The sequence below is a fragment of the Rhincodon typus genome, chromosome 4 (assembly GCF_021869965.1).
Source record: "Rhincodon typus isolate 14 chromosome 4, sRhiTyp1.1, whole genome shotgun sequence".
Lineage (NCBI taxonomy): Eukaryota > Metazoa > Chordata > Chondrichthyes > Orectolobiformes > Rhincodontidae > Rhincodon > Rhincodon typus.
The window spans coordinates 57,512,163-57,524,645 of NC_063335.1; the positions used below are offsets into that span (position 1 = coordinate 57,512,163).

Here is a 12,483-nt window from a genome sequence, read left to right on the forward strand (position 1 = left end):
GTGAAAACCGGTCTTTTGGCCCAACAAGTCCACACCAACCCTTGGAGCATCCCACCCAGACCAATCCCCTTATAACTCACCTAAGCTACACATCCCTGAACATATGGGCAATTGAGCATGGCCAATCCACCTCACCTGCTCATCTTTGTACTGTGGGAGGAAACCGGAGTACCCGGAGGAAACCCACGCAGACACCGAGAGAATGTGCAAACTCCACACAGACAGTTGCCCAAGGGTGGAATTGAACCCAGGGTCCCTGTCGCTGTGAGGCAGCAGTGCTAACCACTGAGCCACCATGCGCCCCTTAAACAGTTCATCAACTTTACTAACACCTTTCACCTCAACTTCAAGTTCACCTGGACCATCTCTGATAACTCTCTCTCCTCCTTGGACCTCTCTGTCTCCATCTCTGGTGATTGCCTTGAAACTGATATCTATTTCAAGCCCACTGACTGCCACAGGTACCTAGACTACACCTCCTCTCACCCATCTTCCTGCAAGAATGCGACCCCCTACTCCCAATTCCTCTGCCTCCGCCACATCTGTTCCCAAATTCGTGCGTTCCAATCCTGGACATGCCAGATGTCCTCTTATTTCAAGGACCGCAACTTCCCCCCTTTGGTGGTCGAAAATGCTCTCAACTGTATCTCTTGCGTTTCCCACACCTCTTCCCTCATATTGCCTCCCCGCAACAAAAACAAAGACAGAATCCCCCTTGTCCTCACGTATCACCCCATTAAGCTCCGGATTCAACGTATCATTCTCTGCCACCTACAATTTGACCCCACAACCAAGGATATATTTCCCTCCCCACCCTTATCTGCCTTCCGTAGGGACTGCGCCCTCCGTGACTTCCTCGTCCGCTCCACACTCCCCACTAGCCCCACCACTCCCGGCACCTTTCCCTGCAACCGCAGGAAGTGCTACACCTGCCCCTACACCTCCCCATCACACCTCCCCTCACTTCCATCCAAGGCACCAAACAAACATTTCAAATTAGACAGAGGTTCACCTGCGCATCCGTCAATGTGGTCTATTGTACCCGCTGTTCCCGATGTGGCCTTCTCTACATCGGTGAGACCAAGCGGTGGCTCGGAGACCGCTTTGTAGAGTGCCTGTGCTCTGTTCGCGACAAACGACAACACCTTACAGTCACAAACCTTTTCAACTCCCCCTCTCACTCCTTGGACGACATGTCCATCCTGGGCCTCCTACAGTGTCACAATGACGCCACCCGGAAACTGCAGGAGCAACACCTCATATTCTGCCTTGGGAGCCTACAACCCAATGGTCTCAATGTGGACTTTACCAGTTTTAAAATCTCTCTCCCCCACCCCCCGGCCTCATCCCATGACCAACTCTCCCTCTCATCCCCGCCTTCTTGATCTGATACAACCTGTCCATCTTCTCTCCCACCCCTCCGCTCCTACCACCTCCCTGACCGACCTGCACTCACCTATCACCATCTCACCTTCATTCCCCAGCCCCACCCTTCCTCTCTCTATTTATTTCAGAGCCCCCTTTCCCCTCCCCTATTTCTGAAGAAGGATCCCGACCCAAAACATCAACTTTCCTGCTCCTCTGATGCTGCCTGGCCTGCTGTGCTCCTCCAGCTCCACACCATGTTATATCTGATATTTTTCACTACTTCTTTTGACAAAACAATGCACAGCTTGTACTTCCCTTAAAAAGTCAAATGAAGACTCTTGAACTTGGCTTATTGACCATCTTCCACAATATTTCAATTGTTTGAATAAATTGTTCACTATGTGAATTGAGCAACCAGGGTTCTGTGAAAGGCTTTCAACTAAACAGGGCTGAGCGTTCCAGTGAGGGAATACATAGCCTTACAAAACAAAATTAATGGTGGCATTGCAGGGGAGCTAATTCGGAGGTGATTCTCAAAGTAGAATAGGAACGGAGGTGGTATGCAAACATTTTTTTTTAAAAAAGAAAATAGCATCAAAGAGCAAGAAAAATGGCAAAATTCACATCTTGTTACTTAAATAAATGTCATGTTTGCAACAAAATAAATGAATTATTGAGTTAATTGGTATGGCTTTATTGCCATTAAGAAGACAAGGTTGCAAGGAGATCAAAGTTGGGAGCTAGATATTTATGGCTGTTTGACTTTTTGAAAGGACAGGAAGGGAAGGTTAGGAATTGGGTCAATTAAGTATTTGTAGAATAAATACAATAGTAAGAAATGTTACTGGTATTGAAGATGTGGAACCTTGATTGATAGAGATAAGAAATAATAAGGGGAATATTACGCTGGTAGGAAAAATCAACAGATTCCCTAACAATAGTTATTCTGCAGGACAGAGAATAAATCAGGAGGAAATCAGGGCAAGTAAAAAACTTGATAGATAATCACGGGGGACATTAATCTTTTACATAGATTGGGAAAATCAAATTGCCATGAGGGAAAAATCTATTGAGTGTATTTGGGAAAGTTTCTTGGAGCATTTATTTTGTCGCCCCAACCAGTAATCTGTCTATTTTGGATCTTCTAATCTGACGTGAAACAGGTTTAATAAATGATCACAGAGTAAGAGACCCACCAGGGAATAGAATTTAGTATTCAGTTTGTGAGTAGGAAACTTGGCTTGGAATCAATTGTGCTTAAAACAATAATTACAAAGGAATGAGGGCAGAGATAGCTGGGATGGACTGGGAGATGACTAGCAGAAAAGTTGGTTGAAGAACAAAGGCAGATAATTTAAGGAAATAGTTGTTGACTCACAACAAAAGTGTATCTGAGTGAGGAAGAAGGATTCTAGGATGTGTTTAAACCAAGGAACTATGGGGAATATCAAATTGAAAAAAAATGTATGTATAATGTGGCAGAAATTAGTGGTAAAAGAGAAGATTAGGAAAATTTTAAAAAGCAATGAAAGATTACAAAAAGAGAAAATAAACTTTGAGTGTAAACTAATGAGTAATATAAAAAAGAAAATAATTTATTTAAGTATATAAAAGGAAAGAAAGAGACCAAAGTGAACTTGGGCCCTTTAGAGAATGAAACTGGGGAACTAATAAGGGGGAACAAGGAAATGCCAGAGAAGTTAAATAGGTACTTTGCATCAGTCTTCACAGTGGAACACACTAACAGCATTCCACAAATACTGTGTAATCAAAGGGGCATAAGCTAGGGTGGAAATAAACACAACTATCACTGGAGAAAAAGTACTTGGGAAATAAAGACCGCTAAGTCCTTTGGACTGGATGGTTCGCATCCTTGGATTTTAAAGGAAGTACAGACAAAGATAATGGATACATTAGAAATACTCTTCCAAGAATCCTTGGATTCTGGCAAAAGTCACAGAGGATTGGAAAACAGCCAGTGTAACACCGTTATTCAAAAATTGAAGGGGACAGAAAGAAGTAATCTTATGTCGCTTAAAGCTTATAAAGGATATAACAGCAGACTATTTAGAAATGCATAATGTATTCAAGCAGAGTCACCATGTCTTCATGAAGGGAAAATGATGCTCGACAAATTTATTGAGGAGGTAACAAGTATGATAGATACAGGGAAATTAGAAGATGTAAAGGTGTTTGATAAGATGCCACAAGTGAGACTACTTAGTAAGATAAAAGCCCATAGTATTGGGACTAGTAAATTAAATAATTAAACTGATCAGAGGAGTAGACTTGAATGGGCTGAATAGCTTGCTTCTGCTTTGTCTTCTGGTGTTGTGGTCAAATTCTGCAACTGTGGAAACACTGCTGTTCAGTTTTCTGAATCTCATTAGGTGGATTTAGAAATAAGTAATTTGGCAACTTCTTGAAGCATTTGTCTGAGACTTTTAAGGAAGACTTGACATTAAGGAGATTGGAAATGCAATATTACTAAAAGCCAAACTTCTTACATGTTGATGATTGTTAACAATGAACATGTTTCTTTGTGTGATGTAACTTTTGCAGGATTAAACACCTATGCCTATCAATTATTGCTGTCACCGCTTCTTCGTAACTGTCATGAGGAAAGCAAAGAAAGGGAAACTAGTGATTCCTTCAACTTGGGATTTCTTTCTCAGTTAATTAGTCTTCCCTGTGCCTGCCTTATGGCTTTGTGGGAATTAAGTTCTGTCTCTATGGCTTATAGTTGCTTAATTAGATGTTGTAACATTTAATTATAATCTTATCGTGCCCAGTGTAAAAAAGAGAATGATCTGATTATTACAAATACCTGGAAAATGGACAATTCCTTTGTCTCCTTGAATCAGTACTAAACCTAAGGAAAGTAAATTCCTTTATCCATTTGAATGTGTCTTTTGGGTGGTGAACTGGATCTAAACCTTTTCTTTCAATCTCCTTTATATTTTCTCTGGAATCTACTGCGACTGGATAAGTATAAATTTCCTACCACTAAAAATTGGAAAGAACATGGCCATTGTCTTTGATCTCTATCACATACTCGATCCCTTGATATCCAATCCACTTCTTTGTCTAATGTCTTCAGTTCCACCAAACCTTCTGAAATATTTGTTCCTAGCATCAATCGGACTTGTTACGGATGAGGACAAATTCACTCATTCCTAATGAAAAAAATAGTGACATCACATGAAAGTAGAGAGCTGATTCGCTGGTAAGGGAATTAACTTGAGGAACGCTTCCTAAATCGAGGATATTTTTTTTGAAACAGTGTAAAATTATGTATTGCTAAAGGTAGCTAGTAAGACTAAGGAAGTTTAAACCATGGAGGCAAAGGCAGCCAAGTGGAACGTATGTCCTGTCATGTGGGGAGTCATGGACCCTACTGGTGTTCAAGATGACCATGTGTGCAAGGAATGCTCCCAACTACACAAACTTGAGTTCTGGGTTTTGGAGCTTGAATGATGGCTGGAAACAATGTGGCACATCTTCAAGGCTGAGAATTATGTGGACAACAGGTTTAGACAGGTGGTCACACTACAGCTGAAGGGACTGGAGGAAAGATGGCAGTCAAGTGAAGCAGGCAGGTAGTGCAAGTATCCCTAGGGTCCTGCTCATAAATCGGTTTTCAGGGCACTGGTACCTCAAAGGAGCGCAGTCAGAGCCAGGCTTCTAGCACCACAAGCAGTTTGATTACAGGAGGAGAGGATAAAGAAAGCAGGATTTATTAGTTGGGGGTAAGACAGGCATTTCTGTGGCTGCAGATGGTATGTTGCCTCCCTGGTACCTAGATTAGGGATGTTACTGAGCAGCTGCAGCCTCTGCTTAAGGGGCAGGGAGATAAGAAAAAGTCATGGTATATGTTGGTACCAACTATATAGGTAGAACAAGGTATTACTTCAAGAGTTCAGGGAGCTAGACTGTAGATTAAGAAGCAGAATGTCAAAGGTTGTAAGCTCAGGATTATTCCCAATACCACGTGCTAGTGAGCACAGAAACTGAAGAATGGAGAAGATGAATGCGTAGCTCAAGAACTAGTGAGGAAGGAGAGTTTTAATTTCTTAGAACACGGGGACCATTTTTGGGAAAGGTGGGACCTCTCACTTCCTACAAACATGGTCATCTTGAATGCCGGTAGGGTCCATGACTCCCCACATGACAGGGCACACATTCCATTTGGCTGCCTTTGCCTCCATGATTAAAACTTCCTTAATCTTACTAGCTACCTTTATCTATAAACAAATTACACATTTTTTAAAAAATCTGCGATTTAGGGAGAATTCCTCAAGTTGTTCCCTTAAATCAGTGGGAATGAGGAGGCAAACTGTCTGCTGGTTAAAGTACTTCTGGCACACAGGAATATGGTTGTGTTGTACCTGTTGGTAGTCAGTCATCTCAGCTCCAGGACATCTCTGCATGATTCCTCAAGATAGTGTCCTAGGCCCAACCATCTTCAGTTGCTTCATCTTCACCTTTTGTCGATCATAAGGTCAGAAGTGGGGATGTTCATTGTTAATTGTACAACGTTCATGACTCCTTAGATACTGAAGCAGTCTATGTTCAAGTGCAACAAGAGCTGTACAATATCCAGGCGTGGACTGACAAGTAGCAAGTAACATTTGTATCTCACAAATGCCAGGCAATGCCTATGTCCAATAAGAGACAATCTGACCACTACTCCTTGACATTCACCAGTGTTACCATCACTCAAAACTCCACTGTCAACATCCTGAAGGTTTCCATTGATCAGAAATTTAAGTGGATTTGCCATATAAATACAGTGGCTACACCACCTCGCCGCATTCTACTTAGATCAATACCCTAAGCCTTTCATCCAAGCACCACCTGTTCTATTCCCATCTCCAGACCTCCAACTTTGTAGTTGACTTGATTTATCTTTTATCTTTAACAGACCATGGGAGTATTGCCCATTCTCCTGCTGAGACAAATGAGATGCTCATGGATGACCTGTTTTGGACTTGGTGCTTGTGAAGGCAAAACTGCCTCATACTTCATCTGTGCGAGGACAGATTCAGTCATCATGGCAGGAAGCTGCACATGAGGTTCTGATTGTGGGAATTTAGGGGAGGACATGAGACAAGAGTGAGTGTACCTTCAGTACAGTCGCAACTTAAGTTTCTCCATCTGCCCTCCCATGGCCCACCTGCACATGCATGCCAGCCAAGAGCCAGAGAGATATTTGCTTCACATCAAGGATTTCTTTCATCCTCTTTTAACAAACACAGATTGCTTGTGCAATCCTTTGGTGGGGCTATGCATGCAATCTGTTGCCGCCTGTCTGATGCTCAATGGCTCAATGTACGTGGCTACCCTATCCATGTAGGTGGTAAAAAAGACAAAGACCTGCAGCACCAAGATGCTTGTGCTGTAGGCAGACTCCTGTGATCTCTGACCTACGGTGTGTACTAGAGTCATAGTTATACAGCATGGAAATGGACTCTTCGGTCCAACTCGTGTATGCAGACCAAGTTTCTCAAACTAAACTAGTTCCATTTGCCTGCATTTGGCCCATATCTCTCTAAACCTTTCCTATTCATGTAACTGTCCAAATGTATTTTAAACGTTGTAACAGTATCTGCATCTATTACTTCCTCTGACAGTTCATTCCACATACAAACCACCCTCTGTGCGAAAAAGTTGCCCCTCAGGTCCTTTTAAATCTTTTCCTTCTCACCTTAAAAATATGCCCCCGAGTTTTGAGCTCCCCACCTTAAGGAAAAGTCCCTTGCTATTCACCTTATCTGTGCCCCTCATGATTTTATAGACCTCTATGAGATCACTCCTCTCCCCCAGTACACCTCAGTGAAAACAGTTCCAGCCTATACAACCTCTGCCTATAACTGAAATCCTCAAGGTTTTGGAGTAGATCTGTAGCTCGGGTTGTGGGTGTTGAGGTTGGTTGGCTCGACGAGCTGGTTTGTTGTTTTGCAGACGTTTCGTTACCATGCTTGGTAACATCCTCAGTGCAGCTTCTGATGAAACGTTGGTGTGTTTTCCCGCCTGGTTTTTAAACTCTGGGGTCCGTTGAGATGGATTGCCTCACTTCCGGTTTTCCTTCATAGTGGAATGTATATGGGGTCGAGTTCAATGTGTTTATGAATAGCATGTTTCGTGGAGTGCCATGCTTCCAGGAATTCTCGTGCTTGTCTCTACCTAGCCTGTCCAAGGATCTTGGTGTTTTCCCAGTCGAAATCGTGTACTCTTGTTGTTAGTTTCCTTCCTGTTTGTCCAATGTAGTGTTTCTCGCAGTCTCTGCAGGGGATTTTGTAGATGACATTGGTCCTGTCCGTGGCGGGGAGTGGGTCTTTAGTTCGGGTGAGCAATTGTCGTAGGGTTGATGTGGGCTTGTGTGCCACTCTGATGCCCAGCGGTCGTAGGCGTCTTGTGGTGAGTTCCGACGTGTTCCTGATGTAGGGTCGTGTGATGAGTGTGTTGGGGCGTGTAGAGTACATGAACACCAACTGGCCACAAAAAGGCACGACCAATACTCTCTCATCTCAATCCACACGGACAAGGAGAACCACCATTTCGACTGGGACAACACCAAAATCCTGGGACAGGCTAGGCAGAGACAAGCACGAGAATTCCTGGAAGCATGGCACTCCATGAAGTATGCTATTAATAAACACATTGAATTCGACCCCATATACATTCCACTATGAAGGAAAACTGGAAGTGAGGCAATCCATCTCAACGGACCCCAGAGTTTAAAAACCAGGCGGGAAAACACACCGACGCTTCATCGGAGGCTGCACTGAGGATGTTAACAAGCATGGTAACGAAACATCTGCAAAAAATGAAATCCCCAAGTCCCAGAAAAATCCTGGTAAATCTTTTCTGAACCTTCTCCAGTTTAATAATATCCTTTCTATAGCAGGAGGGCCAGAAGTGTACACAGTACTCCAAATGTGGCCTCATCAATGTACTGTCCAAAAACGTGACAGAGTCTCACGTTATTTCTGTTACCTTCATGAACGATCCCAAAGCACAGTATTTGTGTCCAGCTAAACAAAACCTCAAGTGTGTAGAGCATCTCCATTGATACACTTCACTTCTGTCTTTGTTGCGAACCTGGGCTTCCGTTCACTCTACTGCTCACCATTTGTCACCTCATCTACTTGCCTAGGAGGTCCCACTGAACCATGAATAGTGTGCAGGAGTCATGAGACAGTGCTTCAATAGAATGCGTGACCACCTTTAGAAGTCTTTGCTCTTCTACCAACTACAGAACAAAAGTTGAGTTTGACCTTCCTGAACAGTGAATCATTAGAGTTGAACCATTAAATTGAGGCCCAAACTGTTAGGTGGATGTTTAAGAACCTAGGGTACTACTTTGAAGAAGAGTAGGGGTGTTATCCTAGATGTCCTCGCCTATTGGCAACTATCAATTAACATGGCAAAAACAGATCATCTTACACATTGCTGCTTGTGAGTTGTGCACAAATTGGCTTCTGTGTTTCCTGATTTAGAACAGTGACCGCACTTCAACACTATATTGGCTGTTATGCCCTTTTAGGATGTCCTGGGATCATGAAAGATGCTTTATAAGTGCATGTTTTTCTTTTTGGCTATACTCTAGCTCCACCCACTGTTCTGATCTGAAGGACTTGTGAGAAATAAAAAGCCTGGATTAAAACTGATTTTGGATAAAGATTTTACAGTTGTCATTATGTTAATGCTCATCTTTCAGTTCTTGGTGACTGTGAATTAGAATCAGCATTTACTTTGTATCGTGTCAAAGTGTTATGAATTCTTATCTGGGAGACCCACTACCTCTACCTCCAGACAATGGCCAGACTCCGTGCCATGTCCATGGCTGCCTCATCCTCAGCATTCAGTGTTGGTGTTATTAGAGGGCAGTTCCCAGATCTTAGACTAGTCCTGGAGTTCTGTGCAGTGGAGTTTGTTGACAAGGTGGATTGAAATTATTTATGATTGTAAGTAATGGGCAAGAGGTGACATTAAGTTTGGCTGCTCGGATAGAGAGGTGAGAATTCATTGGGAGAGAGAAACATGTGGAGCTATGAGGAATTTTGACCTGAGGTGTGTTGTACAAGAAAATGTTGGAGATGTAGGATGGCATCCACTTCCTCCACATTTGCTTTGTCTGAGAAGCTGGCCTCCTCTCATCTGTCGAAACAAGTTTTATTCATGCACTCATAGCCTGTTGCATGACCAGAAGGGAAGCACTAGAGAATTTGATTGTCCTTCCAGTTTTATGCATCCATCCTCATTCTTGCTCTATCCTCTACAATGGATCCAATTTGATCTCCACCGTGGTCCCCAGACATCCTCTGACAGATGCAAGACATCATCAATCTAGCAATCTCTGCAGGGGAAACCTGGGAGCAGAATGCTAATATCAGCGTTCAGTTACAAAATACCAGATTTTCAACCCACTTCTGTCCTCATGCTGCAACGAGAGCAGAAAGGCAAAGATTCTGACCTTACGGTCTTTAAAGTTAATGCTTATTTGAAATTTATACGTAGTTATATTTTCAGATATATTGTTATTCTCATGACAACACATCCACCCCCCCCATCCCAAATCTGAGACGTTATTCAGTCTTTGGACCATCTACAACTCCAAGTATTACCTGCAGCAGTAAACCTGGAAGTATCCAAGGTAATTTCCACACAGAGGAGAGTTTTGACGCACTTATCACCATGTTGTTCACTGAATTGCCATTTAATTTGCTTTCAGACGCAGTGCTTCAAAATAGTTATAAACCGTGAGAAAATTTTACAAACAGGTTTGCGATGTCACCCTTTGAGAATACATGACAGGATCTTTTTGGCATACTATCCCACAATTTTCTATACATTGCTTTTAATAGATGAAGGTCGTGGTGAGTGTACAACTGAAATCTCAGGGGATCTGCTCCAGTGCTGTAAACCTACAAGGACTAGGCGCTGGAAGTTGAGCTTAGCATGAGCACCTCACTTTTCTTTTTCTGGCTGGTGCAGGCATTATTGGCTGAATGGCATCCACCTGTGCTGTAACTTTTTTATGATTTAATGAATGACACTGGGGTTCACAGTCATAAAAAATACTCATTTATTAATTATTAAATGCAAGTCATATATTAATACATTTTCCCCCGATTTAAAAGCAAGTGTGTTTGTTGCATCTTTTGCCAATTTTTACAATGTGCACGTAGGAGAATGATTTCATTAAAGTATGAACTAGTTATGAGATTCTGGTGAATGGTACGGAGTCTCTTTGTTAAAGCAGAGCAGCACTCGGATGACTTTTAAATGTTCGCTTCCTTTTTTTCTGTCTTTCCTGAAGGGATATTCCCCGGATACCAGACAGCACACATGGACAGCTAGAGTCAAGTAAGCATGATTTCTTTCTCTTCACTTCAGTACAATTTGCTTCTTTTAGCAAACTAAAAAATCACCACTAAATGAACAAAATCCAAGTCGATAATTATTCATGAGTGCAATATGACTGCAAAATTCTACCTTTACTTCAGTCTCAAAAGAGAATAGGTCAATTTCATTAGTGGCATGAAGTCAAAGTCATTTCACCTTTCTCTATTGTAATGACCAGTTTCAAGAGATATCCTGTAATTATTTTATTACCTCTACTGTCAATACCTAACACTCAGACATCTCCCTCAGTTGTAGAGATATTTGATGGATATAGTTAAAATCTTTTTCACTATTGAGATCGTTTCATAAATGCTAGTAGACAGTACAGATATTGAATAAACAGACAATTAGAAACCAAATACTTTCTAATCAAACTGCAACTTCAAACTGCAGAAGTTGCAAACTAATAAAATCACCACTAAATGAACATAGTCCAAGTTTCTTAGGCGCTGCACAGCCTCCTTGTGACTAGCAAGCGTGCATGAAGCAATGACTAAACAGCTCCACTTGCTAAATGGTGGAGAGTACTATCAAGAGATGTCCATTATTTTAGCTTGAAATGAGCATTAGGACTTCTGCAAGTGCAAATATATGGCTTAGTATGCTTCAGGACCTTCTAATAATTTCTGATATGATCTGAGGTGTCTACTGATCCTGTACAAAATCATCTTGAAATACAATGTAAGCCAAACAAAAAAGTTACTCATCATCATTTGGGGTGGCGGGGTGGCACGGTGGCTCAATGGTTAGTGCTGCTGCCTCACAGCACCAGGGACCCGGGTTCAATTCCACCCTCTGGCGACTGTCTGTGTGGAGTTTGCACATTCTCCCAGTATCTGGGTTTTCTCTGGGTGCTCCAGTTTCCGAAGATGTGCAGGCTAGGTGGATTGGCCATGCTAAATTGCCCATGGTGTTCAGGGATGTGTAGATTAGGTGGGTTATAGGAGATGGGTCTGGGTGGGATACTCCGAGGGTCAGTGTAGACTTGTTGGGCCAAAGGGCCTGTTTCCACACTGTAGGGATTCTGTGATAAACAATGCTGTTCTACGTTCTAAGTGTCCCAACGTCTGACATCCAAGCGTAGGCCCCAAACCCTAAGCTCTCACCTGACCTTCAGACACCTCTCCATATCCTGCCTCTTCCCCTCCCAAAGGAGGATATTAATGGATTACTCAGGTGGGCAGAGCAGTGACAGGTGGAATTCAAGGTAGAGAAGATGCCTTTGTTAGCTGAGGTATGGAATAAGACTGAGGAGTTTATACATAAAGAGGGTGGATAGGAAAGCACTCTTTCCATTTACGGAAAGATCAAAAACCAGAAGTCAGAGTTTAAAGTTAAGAGGTAAGAAGGCTAAGAGGAGAGTTGACTAGAGAAGTTTTCACTCACAGGTGGTGGGAATCTGGAACTCACTGCTTGAACATAGATTGAGTCAGAAACTCTCAACGTTTAAGCATATTTAGATATTCACTTGCATCATCATAATCTCCAGGGTGATTGGCAAAAAGCTAGATAATAGGATTAGTGTAGTCAAATCTTTGCTGTCTTGTGTGAACATGATGGGTAGAATGGCCTCCTTCTTTGCTCTAAATGTCTGAATTGACGTCATTAATCATGGACTTCGAAATCCTTGCAATCCTGCCAACTTCTACGGTCTGACAGAAGCAGTTTTTTCAGGGCTTCTCCATTGGATTGACCAAAATGTGG

The 12,483-nt window shown here is 42.5% G+C and overlaps 1 protein-coding gene across 3 annotated transcripts in view; it reads left to right on the forward strand.

Annotated features, from left to right (window-relative positions):
* LOC109916756 (regulating synaptic membrane exocytosis protein 2-like) overlaps positions 1-12,483 on the forward strand; it is a 913,938-nt gene that overhangs the window by 559,126 nt on the left and 342,329 nt on the right. For all 3 annotated transcript variants that reach the window (XM_048595802.1, XM_048595803.1, XM_048595804.1), the window contains one exon: positions 10,694-10,740. In XM_048595802.1, the coding sequence (XP_048451759.1) occupies positions 10,694-10,740 (47 nt within the window). The remainder of the gene's footprint in view (positions 1-10,693; positions 10,741-12,483) is intronic.